This window comes from Cherax quadricarinatus, chromosome 3 (assembly GCF_038502225.1).
Source record: "Cherax quadricarinatus isolate ZL_2023a chromosome 3, ASM3850222v1, whole genome shotgun sequence".
Classification (NCBI taxonomy): Eukaryota; Metazoa; Arthropoda; class Malacostraca; order Decapoda; family Parastacidae; genus Cherax; species Cherax quadricarinatus.
The window spans coordinates 77995860-78013776 of NC_091294.1; the positions used below are offsets into that span (position 1 = coordinate 77995860).

General features: G+C 45.3%; 1 protein-coding gene across 3 annotated transcripts in view; it reads left to right on the forward strand.

Annotated features, from left to right (window-relative positions):
- Positions 1–17917, forward strand: part of LOC128704976 (uncharacterized) — a 34599-nt gene that overhangs the window by 1230 nt on the left and 15452 nt on the right. For 2 of the 3 annotated variants that reach the window (XR_008409618.2, XM_053800190.2), the window contains exons 2-5: positions 389–609; positions 863–1011; positions 7422–7848; positions 15486–15676. Coding sequence is in view for 2 of the 3 variants with exons in the window: in XM_053800190.2 (XP_053656165.2) it covers positions 389–609; positions 863–1011; positions 7422–7848; positions 15486–15676 (988 nt within the window). In the remaining variant the exon portion in view is untranslated. The remainder of the gene's footprint in view (positions 1–388; positions 610–862; positions 1012–7421; positions 7849–15485; positions 15677–17917) is intronic. The other variant, XM_070092848.1, reaches the window with a different exon arrangement.

Genomic DNA, 17917 nt, shown 5'->3' on the forward strand with positions numbered 1-17917 from the left:
CCCCTTCAACACTCTTGTAAGACTGAGGGACTGACCCCTTCAACACTCTTGTAAGACTGAGGGACTGATCCCCCTAAGCACCACAAGTCCCAGGAACTGACCCCATCACCACCACAAGACCGAGGGACTGACCCCCCCTTCCCCCTTCAACACCACAAGTGCCAGGGACTGACCCCCCACCCCCCTTCAACACCACAAGTGCCAGGGACTGATCAACACCACAAGTGCCAGGGACTGACCCCCCACCCCCCTTCAACACCACAAGTGCCAGGGACTGACCCCCCTTCAACACCACAAGTGCCAGGGACTGACCCCCCTTCAACACCACAAGTGCCAGGGACTGACCCCCTAGACACTATTATAATATTGACTCCTTCAAACCCTGCAGGTACAAGCAACGTGCGCTACAGTTCAGCTCATCTGGTGACAGCCGTGCCCTGCGTGCCCTGCAGTCGCAGGATGGCTGGCGTAGGCAGCGCTTCGATGTCGTCACTCGTCGTCGCAGGATCGCCGTCAACGACAACTCAACCACCACCTTTCCTCGGGTCAAGGATGACAACTTCAAGCAGGAACAGTTGCTGCTGCGCAAGAAGCGGTTGGAACAAGGCAGTGAGGAACGCTTTCTCTCGTTCTTTATCGCGTTTTACTGAGCTGTTTACACTTGTCGTTCTTTAAATTACATTTAGGCTTGACTTTTTTTTTTAAATTACATTCTAGTGAATTGCTTAAACTTGAAGAATGTTTAGGCTCTACCATCATTCTTTATATGACGTTCAACTTAGGCCTGCCGATGTTCTGTCTTCTAAAATCACTGAACGAAAGTGTTCCAGATTCTTTTATTGAGGAGAACTTTCCTTTCCAGTTGAACGTTACCAGCAGTTGCTGAAGTGGAAGGCGGCCAAGAAGAAGATGCTCGAGCACGAGAAAAAGAAGCGCAAGCCTTCCTTCAAGACTGGGGTCTTCCAGCCTGAACTCCCCAAGTTCCTGGTCTCCAGTGATGGCTGTGACCTGGTGCGTTCTTAAGCTTTTTGCTGTCGAGACCCCAGCTCTCAATCTTGCTCTTAGGGTCGTGACCCCTGCTGTTAATCTTGCTCTCAGGGTGACCCCTACTCTCAGACTTGCTCTCAGGGTCGAAGAATTTATTAAAAAATTTTATGAAATGGTAGAAAATCTTTTTCCAAAGGTAACAAAACCAGAGGTACATAATTTGATGGAAAACTTAGGGAATTATGCTCTTGCAGAGTTATCGGTCTGTTTCGCACTGGTGATTTCACCTACATTGTGCTCTATTTTTTGCCAATTCCAGTGTTCCAGTCCACCAAACTCGGCTAGTATTCCTTCTATCAATTGAGTACAAAAAGTCGCCCATTTATCTATTTCAACTACCCAATAAAGTGGTCAGAAATTTGTAATTTGGCCAATTTCACACAAAATTCAGCAATTCCCAGTTTGAAAATAGGGTCCAGAATAAGCAATGTAGACATTTCTGGCACTAAATAAACATTTTATCTGTTCTTTAGGTACGTCTCCAGGCTCCCCAGGCCTCCCTAGGCCTCCCAGTGGAACTGGCCTAAAACAGCCCTTAAAGTGGACAAAATCACTGGTGCATAAATTGTGCTACCAATTTGCGCTGATGTAATTCCAAAAATTTTACACTGAATTTCATAATTGGAATTGTTGCTACAGAAAAAAATTGTCAATCATTTCATAGGAAATTTTTAGGGGTGCTGTGATCCCCTTGTGGGTTTAGCGCTTATTTTTAATTATAATAATGTACAACACTGGGTATACTTCTGAGTATTTAATATTCTAATGTACTCCATGGGGTATACTTCTGGCTATACCTCGGTATACTCCAGTATACCCCATTGTACCTCTGGGTATACCCACAATACACCTCTGGGTATACCCCAGTGTATTTTTGGGTATACCCCAATGTACTTCTGGGTATACCCCAGTATACCTCTGGGTATACCCCCCAGTGTTCCTCTGGATATACTCCCCAGTGTTCCTCTTAGATACCCCCAGTGTACCTCTGGGTATACCCCCAGTGTACCTCTGGGTATACCCCCAGTGTACCTCTGGGTATACCCCCAGTGTACCTCTGGGTATACCCCCAGTGTACCTCTGGGTATACCCCCAGTGTACCTCTGGGTATACCCCCAGTGTACCTCTGGGTATACCCCCAGTGTACCTCTGGGTATACCCCCAGTGTACCTCTGGGTATACCCCCAGTGTACCTCTGGGTATACCCCCAGTGTATCTCTGGGTATACCCCCAGTGTACCTCTGGGTATACCCCCAGTGTACCTCTGGGTATACCCCCAGTGTACCTCTGGGTATACCCCCAGTGTACCTCTGGGTATACCCCCAGTGTACCTCTGGGTATACCCCCAGTGTACCTCTGGGTATACCCCCAGTGTACCTCTGGGTATACCCCCAGTGTACCTCTGGGTATACCCCCAGTGTACCTCTGGGTATACCCCCAGTGTACCTCTGGGTATACCCCCAGTGTACCTCTGGGTATACCCCCAGTGTACCTCTGGGTATACCCCCAGTGTACCTCTGGGTATACCCCCAGTGTACCTCTGGGTATACCCCCAGTGTACCTCTGGGTATACCCCCAGTGTACCTCTGGGTATACCCCCAGTGTACCTCTGGGTATACCCCCAGTGTACCTCTGGGTATACCCCCAGTGTACCTCTGGGTATACCCCCAGTGTACCTCTGGGTATACCCCCAGTGTACCTCTGGGTATACCCCCAGTGTACCTCTGGGTATACCCCCAGTGTACCTCTGGGTATACCCCCAGTGTATCTCTGGGTATACCCCCAGTGTACCTCTGGGTATACCCCCAGTGTACCTCTGGGTATACCTCCAGTGTACCTCTGGGTATACCCCCAGTGTACCTCTGGGTATACCCCCAGTGTACCTCTGGGTATACCCCCAGTGTACCTCTGGGTATACCCCCAGTGTACCTCTGGGTATACCCCCAGTGTACCTCTGGGTATACCCCCAGTGTACTTAAGAACATAAGAACGAAGGAACACTGCAGCAGGCCTACTGGCCCATGCGAGGCAGGTCCAAGTCTCCTACCAGCTTAAGCCAATGCACCCAACCTAGTCAGGTCAGGTAACATTGACTTAAGGGAGGAACACGGCAACCGTCCTGGTAGCACAAGCTAATCAGGTCCAACTCACACCCACCCACACCCACTCATGTATTTATCTAACCTATTTTTAAAGCTACACAATGTTCTGGCCTCTATAACTGTACTTGGGAGTTTGTTCCACTCATCCACAACTCTATTACCAAACCAGTACTTTCCTATATCCTTCCTGAATCTGAATTTTTCTAACTTAAAACCATTGCTGCGAGTCCTGTCTAGGCTAGATATTTTCAGCACACTATTTACATCCCCTTTATTTATTCCTGTCTTCCATTTATACACCTCAATCATATCCCCCCTAATTCTACGTCTTTCTAGAGAGTGAAGATTCAGGGCCCTTAGTCTATCCTCATAGGGAAGGTTTCTGATACATGGGATCAACTTTGTCATCCTCCTTTGTACATTTTCCAGAGCATTTATATCCATTCTGTAATACGGTGACCAAAACTGTGCAGCATAATCTAAATAAGGCCTAACCAAGGATGTATAGAGTTGAAGAACAACCTGAGGACTCCTATTATTTATGCTTCTTGATATAAAGCCAAGGATTCTATTAGCTTTATTGCGACTACTTATGCACTGTTGTCTTGGTTTCAGATTACTGCTAACTAGAACTCCTAAATCTTTTTCGCAATCCGTAATATTAAGATCTACATTATTTAGTTTATATGTGGCATGGTTATTGTCCTGTCCAACATTTAGAACTTTGCATTTGTCTATATTAAACTGCATCTGCCACCTCTCCGACCACTGCATCAGTCTACTCAAATCTTCCTGGAGTGCTCTAATGTCCTCGTCAGAATGAATTCGACGGCCTATTTTGGTGTCATCGGCAAACTTGCTGATGCCGCTCTTTATGCCCTCATCTATGTCGTTTATGTAGATTGTGAACAGCAGGGGGCCCAACACTGACCCCTGTGAAACACTGCTTGTGACGCTTCCCCACTCTGATTTCTCCCCATTTATGCAAACTCTCTGCTGCCTATTTGTCAACCATGCCTCTATCCATGAAAAAAATTTCTCCTCCTATTCCATGTGCCTTAATTTTCCTCAATAGTCTCTGATGTGGGACCCTGAAGTCCATGTACACAATATCATATTCATTACCATGATCTACCTCCTCAAATACCTTAGTGAAAAAAGTTAACAAATTCGTAAGGCAGGAACGCCCCTTTGTAAAACCATGCTGAGATTCGTTGATTAATTTATGCTTTTCAAGGTGGCTACGAACTGCCTCGGCAATTATTGATTCCATAAATTTTCCCACTATGGAGGTTAGGCTTACTGGTCTATAGTTTGAAGCTAAGGACCTGTCACCTGCTTTGAAAATAGGTATCATATTTGCCATTTTCCACTTATCTGGCACCATGCCAGTTTGTAGTGATATGTTGAAAAGATTAGCCAAAGGTTTGCTAAGCTCCTCTTTACATTCCTTTAGAACCCTTGCATACAGTTCATCAGGGCCTGGGGATTTGTTAGGTTTTAATTTATCTATTTGCCTAAGGACCATGTCACTTGTGACCCTAATCGTGCACAGTTTATTATCGTCCTGTTCCACATAATTTATCATTTCTGGAATATCGCTGGTATCCTCCTGTGTAAAAACTGAGAGGAAGTATGTGTTAAAACTTCTACACATTTCCTTATCACTGTCAGTGAGCTGACCCGAGGAACTTTTGAGTGGGCCTATCTTGTCCCTGATCTTACTTCTGTATACCTGAAAGAATCCTTTTGGGTTAGTCTTCGAATCTCTTGCAACTTTAACCTCATAATCTCTTTTTGCTTTTCTAATTCCTTTTTTTATCTCTCTCTTTAACTGAATATATCAATTTCTTAATTGCCCCTCTCCTCTTTTGATTTGCCTATATATGCCTCTCTTTTGACCAATTAGTTATTTTAATCTATTGTTCATCCATTTAGGATAATTTTTGTTTGATCTGATTTCCCTATTTGGAACATAATTTGACTGAGCAGCTAGAACTATGCCCTGGAAAGCGTCATATCGGCATCCATCACCACCTACCTGACCCTTAGTCAGGTCATTCCAGTTCAGCCCACCTAAGTAATTTTTCAGTCCTATGAAATCAGCCAAGCGGAAGTCAGGGACAGAGACTTGATTGCCATTATTAGGGGAATTCCATGATATATTAAAACTGAGTGATTTGTGATCACTTTCCCCAAGCTCATCATTAACCTCAAGATTATTAATTAGTGTTTCCCTACTGGCAAGAACCAAGTCAAGGAGGTTATTTCCCCTAGTTGGCTCTGTCACAAACTGTTTTAAAAAACAATCCTGGATCGTATCAAGAAAGTCACCTGACTCTAAATTTCCTGTCAAATTGCTCCAGTCAATCTGTCTATAGTTGAAATCTCCCATTAGCACAACATTTTCGTTTGTAGATGCCTTACGAATTTCATCCCATAGAAGTTTACTGCACTCCCTATCAAGATTTGGGGCCCTGTAAATCACACCCAAAATTAGTTTTTCTCGGTCCTCGAGAAGCTGTAACCAAACAGATTCAGTGGCTGACGCTTCTAATTTTATATCTTGTCTAACACAACAATTTAAATTGTCTCTGACATACATCGCTACTCCACCACCTTTCCTGTTGACCCTGTCAGTGTGGAATAATTTATAGCCTTGTATGTGACATTCAGAGGGCATCTCTCTATCTTTCAGATTGAGCCAGGTCTCTGTTATAGCAATAATATCTATGTTTCCTGCACTTGCAATTAATCTTAGCTATTAGTATAGTAAACCTTAAGGGAGCTAGTCCCTTGCTGCCCTCTGCTGTCCCCCTTTGTTTGCTGACCTGATCTATTGTTTTTATTTATAACTTCATGCTGAATGCCTTTTATACATTTACTGTTTCGAATCCTAGTGTTGCAACCTGCTTGTTTCCCACACACACCCATACCTCTATCTTCTACCAGTTTAAAATCATAGGCATTTCACCAATGGCCTTCTCAATCGAGTCTGCAAGTGCTACCACCCCAGCCCCAGAGAGATGTACCCCATCCCTTGCATACATATCATGTTTGCCATAAAAGTTGTTCCAGTTGTCAATGAATGGGATTGCAAGTTCCTTGCAGTATCTGTCTAGCCAGCAATTTACACCAATTGCCCTAGACAACCATTCATTTCCTACTCCCCTTCTAGGCAAGATGCTACATATGATTGGGATCCCTCCCTTAGACTTAATGAAAGCTATAGCTGACCTGTACTTATCTAGCAGCTCTTCTCTCCTACCCTTCCCAATATCATTTCCACCAGCACTGAGACAGATAATGGGCTTGTTCCCATTACCTGACATAATATTATCCAGCCTGTTGACTATGTCCCCAACACCAGCTCCAGGGAAGCACACACTATCTCTCATCATCTTATTCCTATTACAAAAAGCACGGTCAATATATCTTACCTGAGAGTCACCAACCACAAGAATGCGCTTACCTCCATTAGCAGGGGCAGTAGTACCCTTACCTTCACTGGCCACTGAAGTGCATTCATCCTGAAGAACAGAGAAGCGATTTCCTACCTTCAGATCTTCACTCTTAACTTTCCTTACTCTGATACGCCTCCCATTACTGTGAACCACTCGCCACTTGTAGCAGGTGCTGGGCTGCACCTCACTGCTGGTAGCCGTTGCTACCTCCCCACCTACAGCCTCCTCACAGCGAGAGACAGACTGCACCTCACTGCTAGAAGCCTCATTCCCCACAACTCCAGCCACCTCACACTCTCTCCCAGACCCATTGAGGTGGACCTTCAGCCTCCTAATCTCCTCCTGGAGAAGCAAGACCTCCTCCTTCAACTCTCCAACCTCAATTTTTAAAACACTGCAGAAGCAAGCCATGCTTTGTAACCGTCCACGCTAATCCCCAAAGCAGCTCAGGGTCTGTGACCTCACGTGACGACTGACCACTGACGGTATATCCCAGCAATATGACAGCAGTAATGTTATATTTTATAGGTAAATGTTTAAAAAATCAGAAAATGCCTCTGAATGCTCTGAAATTCAAAAATATTAAAGAAAATATCTTTGCTTGCTTGTCCCCACTGCTTAATTGAACCAGTAAACAGAATTATTCAGTAAAGGCATTGTTTGCTTGTTCTCACTGCTTAATTGGACCAGTAAACAGAATTATTCAGTGAAGACATTGTTTGCACTTGTTCTCACTGCTTACTCTATCCATTAAAACAATACCACTAGTTCTGCGTAGTTGGTCGCTATGACAACATTTTTGTTTCAGGGGAAGAGTGTGGGTGAAACCCCAGGCAAGAAGACCCCATTTAAGTACCTGGTAAGTTCCTCCAAGAAGTCTGGCATAGCTCCTGGCCCCTCTGGGCACAAGCCAGTGTTCCACACTGGTGGCACGCCCAGCACAGTATTTCCAAAGTTCTACTCTGGGGTCACGCCCAGTACAGGGCTTTCCAGGGGTCCGAAGTTCCACTCTGGGGTCACGCCCGGCACAGGGCTTTCCAGGGGTCCGAAGTTCCACTCTGGGGTCACGCCCGACGCATCGCGGCCGCATGGGGTCACGACTGGTGCCCGGCGAATCGTCACACCTGACGACATACTCAGGAGGGACAAAATCTTGTCCCGTAGATCACTGAAACCCAGGAGAGAGAAGAATGCTTCAAGAGATGGACTGGTGTTGACCCAGGCAGCTAGATCAGGTAGGTGATCCCTAGGGTAGAGTGTGTGGTCCCTAGGATAGGGTGTGTGGTCCCTAGGGTAGTGTGTGTGGTCCCTAGGGTAGGGTGTGTGGTCCCTAGGGTAGGGTGTGTGGTCCCTAGGGTAGGGTGTGTGGTCCCTAGGGTAGGATGTGTTGTCCCTAGGGCAGGGTGTGTGATCCCTTGGGTAGGGTGTATGGTCCCTAGGGTAGGGTGTGTGGTCCCTAGGGTAGGGTGTGTGGTCCCTAGGGTAGGGTGTGTGGTCCCTAGGGTAGGATGTGTTGTCCCTAGGGCGTGCGGCCAGCAGTAACAGCCTAGTTGATCAGGCCCTGATCCATCGGGAGGCCTGGTCATGGACCGGGCCGCGGGGGCGTTGATCCCCGGAATAACCTCCAGGTAACCTCCAGGTAGGGTGTGTGGTCCCTAGGGCACCTGGAGGTTATTCCGGGGATCAACACCCCCGCGGCCCGGTCCATGACCAGGCCTCCCGATGGATCAGGGCCTGATCAACTAGGTTGTTACTGTTGGCCGCACGCATTTCAACGTACGAGCCACAGCCCGGCTGATCCGGCACTGACTTTAGGTATCTGTCCAGCTCTCTCTTGAAGGCAGCCAGGGGTTTATTGGCAATTCCCCTAATGCTTGATGGGAGGCTGTTGAACAGTCTTGGGCCCCGGACACTTATGGTGTTTTCCCTTAGTGTACCAGTGGCGCCCCTACTTTTAATTGGGGGCATTTTGCATCGTCTGCCCAGTCTTTTACTTTCGTAGGGAGTGATTTCTGTGTGCAGGTTTGGGACCATTCCTTCCAGGATTTTCCAATTGTAGATTATGATGTATCTTTCCCTCCTGCGTTCCAACGAGTACAAGTCAAGTGCTTCCAGAACTTGACAGAACTTATACGTGCAGGAAAGGATCTCTGTACACTCTCTAGATCTGCGATTTCACCTGCTTTGGATGGAGATGTTAATGTACAGCAGTATTCCAGCCTAGAGAGAAGTGATTTGAAAAGGATCATCATTGGCTTGGCATCTCGCGTTTTGAACGTTCTCATTATCCATCCTATCATTTTCTTTGCACGTGCAATCGTGGCACTGTTGTGATTTGAGATCCTCAGAAATTACTACTCCCAAGTCCCTTACATTATTTTTCCGCTCTACTGTATGGCCCGAGTTTGTAGTATACTCTGTTCTAGTTATTATTTCCTCCAGTTTTCTATAACGGAGTAGTTGGAATTTGTCCTCATTGAACATCATATTGTTTTCCATTGCCCACTGGAAAACTTTGTTTATATCTTCTTAGAGGTTAACCGCATCCTCAGCAGATGACAGCCTTATGCAGATCCTAGTATCCGCGAAGGATGATACGGTGCTGTGATGTATATCTCTGTCTGTCTGATATGAGGATGAGGAATAAGATGGGGGCAAGTACTGTGCCTTGTGGAACAGAGCTCTTCACTATGGCAGAGTCTGATTTAACTCTGTTGACCACTACTCTTTGTGTTCGATTTGTTAGGAAGTTGAAGATCCATCTCCCCACTTTCCCAGTTATTCCTTTAGCACGTATTTTATGGGCTATTACGCCATGATCGCATTTGTCAAATGCTCTTGCAAAGTCTGTGTATATTACATCTGCATTCTGATTTTCTTCCAGTGCATCCAAGGCCATATCATAGTGATCCAGTAGTTGTGAGAGGCAGGAGCGACCTGCCCTGAACCCATGTTGCCCTGGATTGTGCAGATTTTGGGAATCCAGGTGATTTGCAATCCTGCTTCTTAGCACTCTTTCAAAGATTTTTATGATGTGAGACGTCAGAGCTGTCGGTCTATAGTTCTTAGCTAATGCTTTGCTGCCACCTTTATGGAGTGGGGCTATATCCGTTGTTTTTAAGTGACTCGAATTTCACCCATGTCCAAGCTTCTCCTCCATAGTGTACTTAGGGCACGCAAGAGGGGTTTCTTGCAGTTCTTGATGAAAACAGAGCTCCACGAGTCTGAGCCCAGGGCTGAGTGTATGGGCATGTTGTCAATGGCTTTTTCAAAATCTATCGGAGTTAGGGTAATGTCGGAAATCTGGCATACATTTATGGAGTTTTGAGGCTCATTCATGAAGAAATCATTTAGGCCGTCGATCCCCAGACTGATTAGTGGTTCACTAAACACAGAGTCGTACTGGGATTTCAACATTTCACTCATTTCCTTGTTGTCATCTGTGTAAGTCCCATCCTGTCTGAGTAAGGGCCCGATACTAGATGTGGTATTTGTCTTATTTTTGACATATGAAAAGAAATGTTTTGAATTTCTTTCAATTTCACTAATAACTTTAAGCTGCTCCTTGTTCCTGTAAGAGTCATTTAACTTAAGTTCGATAGTTTCCACTTCCCTGGTCAGCGCCTCCTTTCGTGTATCAGATATTCTAGCACTCCTGAGGAGCCCTGACTCTTCGTCGTCTTCTGTAGAGGGAGCGTCTTTCTCTCTCCAGTTTACTCCTGCTCTTCTTTCTTAGGGGAATATGCCTAGAACGTGCTTCAGCTGCCAGGAAGTTGATCCTTTCAAGGCACTGGTTTGGATCCATGTCATTTAAGATATCTTCCCAACATGTTTCGTTTAGGACATGGTTTACCTGGTCCCAGTTGATGTTCTTGTTGTTGAAGTTGTATTTTGTGAAGACACCTTCACAGGTACATGCATTCTGCTGATCAGGACCCCTATGCATGTACGTCTGGACTTCGATTAGGTTGTGATCGAAATTAGTTATTTTTTATATTATGTCTTATCAGGCCCTCATTATTTGTGAAGATAAGGTCAGGTGTGTTTTCTAGTCTTGTTGGCTCCACTATCTGCTGGCTTAAGGTGTGTTTTTCGCAGAGGCTTACTAGCTCATGTGTGTGAGACCTGTCATCTGCGCTACCTCTGGGGATTGTTTCAGCTGTAACATTATTCACTACATTCTTCCATTTTGTATGCCTTAGGTTGAAATCACCAAGCAGTAAGATGTTTAGGGATGTAGGTGGAAGGCTTTCCAGACAGTAATAAATTTTCAGTAGCTGTTCCTTGAACTGTTGAGAGGTTGCATCTGGTGGCTTATATACAACCACAATGACTAGGTTTTGGTTCTCGATCTTTATTGATAGAACCTCAACTACCACATTTGTGGTGTTCAGCAACTCAGTGCAGATGAGGGACTCTTTGACATACAGGCCAACCCCCCCTTGTTGCCTGTTCATTCTGTCGCATCTAAAAAGGTTGTAACCACTTACCCATATTTCACTGTCAAAGTGATCTTTTGTGCGAGTCTCTGTGAAGGCTGTAAACATTGCATTAGACTCCTCTAGAAGTCCACTGATAAAAGGTATTTTGTTGTTGGTGGATGGCTTAAGGCCCTGTATATTAGCAAATATGAAAGAGGTTGTATTCTGTGTTTGTTGGGGGGATTTTGTTATTGGCATCAGTAGTTGTAATTCTGGAGGGCCATGGGTGGCCACTGGCTGCGCCTCCAGTCCAACAAGGCTCCAAGGTGGTGGACTATTTTTGTTATTTCCTTCCATTTTCTTTTTCCGTTTCCTGCCACTAAAAAATCACCTGGAGTTGGGTTGTCATAGCTACTATTGTTTGTCTTGTGGGGTCTGTGCCTCCTGGTCCCTTTTAGATGGTATGCAGGGCAGTCGATGTTTTAATACTGCTTCTGGAGGACCGAGGAGTGACATTTTTGGGTGGAAGAAAGTACAGGAAGAAGAATGACACACTCCTTTAGACAGGAGGTTGCTACATTTTTTGGGATGCTCAAAGTTGCATGTCCCATTTTTTTTTTCCTGATATTCCATGCTTACAGATGCCCCAAGCATAATATTTGCACAAATTCACCTTCGGTTGAGAATTGTTGGGAGGTGTGTTGTCAATTTCTGCAGGTTCTGGGACTGCACTATAATCCTCAGTATCCAAGCCAGGGCCACCCCGTCCTGGATTCCATCTACTTTCCTCAGTAGAGGAAGGAGGAGACTCCTCTCCAACATCTGTACTGTGGGCCACAGTCTTGTGCAATGATGGTTGTATATTTACTGTTTTAGTGGTGGTTGTGGTAGGGTCCCTAGTAGAGTCGGGGCTGGCAGTAAGGCTGGGGGCTGGGTCTGAGTCAGCACTGGGGCTGGGGGCTGAGCCTGGGCCAGCACCAGCACTGTGGATATTAGGGCTATGACTGGGGGATGGGTCTGGTTTAGCACTATGTGGGTGACTAGATAGTTTCGAGTCATTTGTTGTGGTATGGACATTCTGCATTTTTTGATACACTATCTCTTTCTCCCATGTTTTATATATTTTTGGTAGACTATCCAAGAGGTCATCTTTGTTTTCTTGATTATTTTTATCATTTATTACTCTCCTTAGTACCTTTCTGATACCTGCCCAAAGTTCTACATCTTTATTGCACAACCAGAAGCACCTTGCTAGTTCAAGGTCATTTTTTGAGGCTGTATTTAGTCTAGTACAAGAGATATGGTGTTTGGAAAAGCATAGATTGCAGGTGATTCTGGATTTCATTCCAAGGATTCTTTTACATGTCCCACAGATATGCTGTGCTGACATCCTGTCTGTATCCTACTACACTGTATGCCACGGAAGAAAACTGATTTCCACTTTACCTTTCTCTTGCTGGTGCCAGTAATATGCAAGATGTATTTATACGAACCAAGTTTGCAGTATGTGGGTGGTGGTGTAGGGTGGGTGTGAGGGCAAGACTTACCCCCACTGCCACACCACTATTATTTTTATTATTATTATTATTATTTAATTTCCTTTTATGTAGGGTGTGTGGTCCCTAGGGTAGGGTGTGTGGTCCCTAGGGCAGGGTGTGTGGTCCCTAGGGTAGGGTGTGTGGTCCCTAGGGTAGGGTGTGTGGTCCCTAGGGTAGGGCATGTGGTCCCTAGGGTAGGGCGTGTGATCCATAGGGTAGGGTGTGTGGTCCCTAGGGTAGGGTGTATGGTCCCTAGGGTAGGGTGTGTGGTCCCTAGGGTAGGGTGTGTGGTCCCTAGGGCAGGGTGTGTGGTCCCTAGGGCAGGGTGTGTGGTCCCTAAGGCAGGGTGTGTGGTCCCTAGGGTAGGGTGTGGTCCCTAGGGTAGGGTGTGTAGTCCCTAGGGCAGGGTGTGTGGTCCCTAGGGCAGGGTGTGTGGTCCCTAGGGTAGAGTGTGTGGTCCCTAGGGTAGGGTGTGTGGTCCCTAGGGCAGGGTGTGTGGTCCCTAGGGCAGGGTGTGTGGTCCCTAGGGCAGGGTGTGTGATCCATAGGGTAGGGTGTGTGATCCATAGGGCAGGGTGTGTGATCCATAGGGTAGGGTGTGTGAGCCATAGGGCAGGGTGTGTGATCCATAGGGCAGGGTGTGTGATCCATAGGGCAGGGTGTGTGGTCCCTAGGGCAGGGTGTGTGATCCATAGGGCAGGGTGTGTGATCCATAGGGTAGGGTGTGTGGTCCCTAGGGCAGGGTGTGTGATCCATAGGGCAGGGTGTGTGATCCATAGGGCAGGGTGTGTGGTCCCTAGGGCAGGGTGTGTGATCCATAGGGCAGGGTGTGTGATCCATAGGGCAGGGTGTGTGGTCCCTAGGGCAGGGTGTGTGATCCATAGGGCAGGGTGTGTGATCCATAGGGCAGGGTGTGTGGTCCCTAGGGCAGGGTGTGTGATCCATAGGGCAGGGTGTGTGATCCATAGGGCAGGGTGTGTGGTCCCTAGGGCAGGGTGTGTGATCCATAGGGCAGGGTGTGTGATCCATAGGGCAGGGTGTGTGGTCCCTAGGGCAGGGTGTGTGATCCATAGGGCAGGGTGTGTGGTCCCTAGGGCAGGGTGTGTGATCCATAGGGCAGGGTGTGTGTTCCCTAGGGCAGGGTGTGTGATCCATAGGGCAGGGTGTGTGATCCATAGGGCAGGGTGTGTGATCCATAGGGCAGGGTGTGTGATCCATAGGGCAGGGTGTGTGGTCCCTAGGGCAGGGTGTGTGATCCATAGGGCAGGGTGTGTGATCCATAGGGCAGGGTGTGTGGTCCCTAGGGCAGGGTGTGTGATCCATAGGGCAGGGTGTGTGATCCATAGGGCAGGGTGTGTGGTCCCTAGGGCAGGGTGTGTGATCCATAGGGCAGGGTGTGTGATCCATAGGGCAGGGTGTGTGATCCATAGGGCAGGGTGTGTGATCCATAGGGCAGGGTGTGTGGTCCCTAGGGCAGGGTGTGTGATCCATAGGGCAGGGTGTGTGATCCATAGGGCAGGGTGTGTGATCCATAGGGTCCAGTTATCTCTGACCTCTTAGAAATTGTAATATAATTATCATAAGCATTGGTGCGATGGTTACAGTAATTATTGTTTATTGACTTATTCACTGACACTGGTTATTTATTGACTTATTTATTTAGCATATACAGTGGTACCTCGGGATACAAACAGCTCAAAGCTTGAACAGTTATGAGAGTGTATTTATGTAAGTGTATTTTTGGGGGTCTGAAATGGATTAATCTAATTTACATTATTCCTCATGGGAACAAATTCATTTGGTATCGGAACTGGAACATCCTTCTGGAACGAATTAAGTTCGTATCCCGAGGTACCACTGTATTGAAAGTGAACTTAGATAAGAGTAAAGTGATAAGGGTATCAAATGATTTAGATAATGAAAATTGGATATCACATTGGAGAGAGAGAGAGTATGGAAGAAGTGAATGTTTCCAGATAGTATTGTCAGCAGATGGGTTTATGAAGGATGTGGTTAATCACAGAATTGATGAAGGAATAAAGGTGAGTAGTGTGTTGAGGTATTTGTGGAGACACAAAACGTTATCTATGGAGGCAAAGAAGGGAATGTACGAGAGTATAGTGGTACCAACACTCTTATATGGGTGTGAAGCTTGGGTTGTAAATGCTGCAGCGAGGAGGCGGTTGGAGGCAGTGGAGATGTCCTGTCTAAGGGCAATGTGTAGTGTAAATATTATGCAGAAAATTCAGAGTGTGGAAATTAGGAGAAGGTGTGGAGTTAATAAAAGTATTAGAGCTGAAGAGGGTTTGTTGCGGTGGTTTGGTCATTTAGAGAGAATGGATCAAAGTAGAATGACATGGAGAGCGTATAAATCTGTAGGGGAAGGAAGGCGAGGTAGGGGTCGTTCTCGAAAAGGTTGGAGGGAGGGGGTAAAGGAGGTTTTGTGGGTGAGGGGGCTTGGACTTCCAGCAAGCACGCATGAGCGTGTTAGATAGGAGTAAATGGAGATGAATGGTATTTGGGACCTGACGATCTGTTGGAGTGTGAGCAGGGTAATATTTAGTGAAGGGATTCAGGGAAACTGGTTATTTTTATATAGCCGGACTTGAGTCCTGGAAATGGGAAGTACAATGCCTGCACTCTAAAGGAGGGGTTTGAGATATTGGCAGTTTGGAGGGATATGTTATATTTGCTTTTAAACTGTTGTATCTGGGCGCCTCTGCAAAAACAGTGATTATGTGTGAGTGAGGTGAAAGTGTTGAATGATGAAAGTATTTTCTTTTTGGGTCACCCTGCCTTGGTGGGAGACGGCCGACTTGTTGAAAAAAAAAAAATCAACTATACTGTTCTTCCCTGGATAACACTGCCAGTGAACACTAAAGAATGTTCACTATATACTAATGTTCATTGCAGAATATAACAAGGCGCTGCGGGCCAGCATACTGCGGCGTAAGAAGGCCCGGGAGCTGGAGGATGACCTTGGAGTCAACCCCCTGCCTGGAACCCCTCAAGAGGTTATCAAAAGGAGGAAGACATCAGTCCGGTCGTCGGGAGTCGTTGATGCACCGTCGTTTGCCCCGAACAACTTTGCTTTTAAGTTCAACGTAAGCCCTTTTTTTTTTTATTTTTTTTTATACTATAAAAAACATCATGCGTACAGCTGCTGTTTATCCAGAATCTGTTATTAGTTTATATGACTTGAGTTGTATCATTCTCACTCATCCTTCAGAGTACTGTTACTGTACTTACCACCTCCAGTACTGTAACATTCTCACTCATCCTTCAGAGTACTGGTACTGTACTTACCACCTCCAGTACTGTAACATTCTCACTCATCCTTCAGAGTACTGGTACTGTACTTACCACCTCCAGTACTGTAACATTCTCACTCATTCTTCAGAGTACTGGTACTGTACTTACCACCTCCAGTACTGTAACATTCTCACTCATCCTTCAGAGTACTGGTACTGTACTTACCACCTCCAGTACTGTAACATTCTCACTCATCCTTCAGAGTACTGGTACTGTACTTACCACCTCCAGTACTGTAACATTCTCACTCATCCTTCAGAGTACTGGTACTGTACTTACCACCTCCAGTACTGTAACATCCTCACTCATCCTTCAGAGTACTGGTACTGTACTTACCACCTCCAGTACTGTAACATTCTCACTCATCCATCAGAGTACTGGTACTGTACTTACCACCTCCAGTACTGTAACATCCTCACTCATCCTTCAGAGTACTGGTACTGTACTTACCACCTCCAGTACTGTAACATTCTCACTCATCCTTCGGAGTACTGGTACTGTACTTACCACCTCCAGTGCTGTAACATTCTCACTCATCCTTCAGAGTACTGGTACTGTACTTACCACCTCCAGTGCTGTAACATTCTCACTCATCCTTCAGAGTACTGGTACTGTACTTACCACCTCCAGCACTGTAACATTCTCACTCATCCTTCAGAGTACTGGTACTGTACTTACCACCTCCAGTACTGTAGGATCCTCACTCATCCTTCAGGGGGGAGTGTGGGATTATATTTTTTTTTTTTTTTTTTTGTTTTCAACCGATTTATTTTATTTTTGGTGTACTTTTAGAGGTGCATATATAGTTTAATGTGACGAAGTTTCAGTATGATTGGCCAACAAACAACATAGAAAAAAAATATTAACATAATTTTGATATATGGCAGCATCCCCTGACAAATTGGCACTATGAGTGGCACTTCCGACATTTCCAACTGTTAGAATACAACTAGCACGAATTTTTTACGTTGCCATTTCATCTAATATATCTTATTATCATGGTAAAAAAAAATACATTTGACAGAATTTTTGGCATTCACCAAAATATCTGCCTTTTACCCCCCACAAAATCAAAAATATTTGAGATATTCCAAAAAATCCATCGTTAAAAATTAAAACACACTTTGTTTTATATTGTCTGTGAAAATCATTTCAATACAATCATTAATAATGGTTGAGGTCCGCGAAATAAGTGAATAAGTTACTTCCGAGATATAGGCCTAGAACGCCGGTAGGCCTACCGTCAAAAAAAAAAAATTCTTTTTTCGCGAAAATCGCGTTTGTTTCGGTGTATTTCTTGGTAAACTGATGTTCTAGTGCAGTTATCCTCTTCAAAACGTCGTTTTCTCTCACAGACCAAACAATACAACATGGAGACGAGGAGTAACTTTTTTATATCGAAATATTGCTGGTGGACTCTCGCTATATTATGGCCTATTTTATTCAGTCTAGAGTATATAACATGTTTGTTTGTTATTTACAGTGATTATTATATCATATTAGATCAATTCTGATAGATAAATAAGCCGTATAGTTAATATATAAGCTGATATAAGCGTAATAATGAAGTGATTTCACCTGGCACACTCTGGAGAGGGATCACTGCCGAGTGTACCTAGGTGCTTCCCGATAGGCTAGACGTCTATTGATAAGCTCCAACTACTCTTATATGATGCCAAATAATCAATTATTATATTAGAAAGAATAATGCGAAGAGAAAGCAATAAAAAACAAGGAAAAAATTCCAAAAAATACATAGGTTGAGAACAGACGCGCTACCTACATCGCCGCCACCATACCTGATATAAATGACTATAATTTCTTATAGAAACGTTGTAGAACATTGATTCTTGTACCATTGTGTTGCCAAAGAGTTAAGCTATTTTTCTATATGAATAACTCATTTTCATAAATTTTCGAATTTTTCTTGAGAGCGCTTGAGAGCACTCCCCCCTTCAGAGTACTGGTACTGTACTTACCACCTCCAGTACTGTAACATCCTCACTCATCCTTCAGAGTACTGGTACTGTACT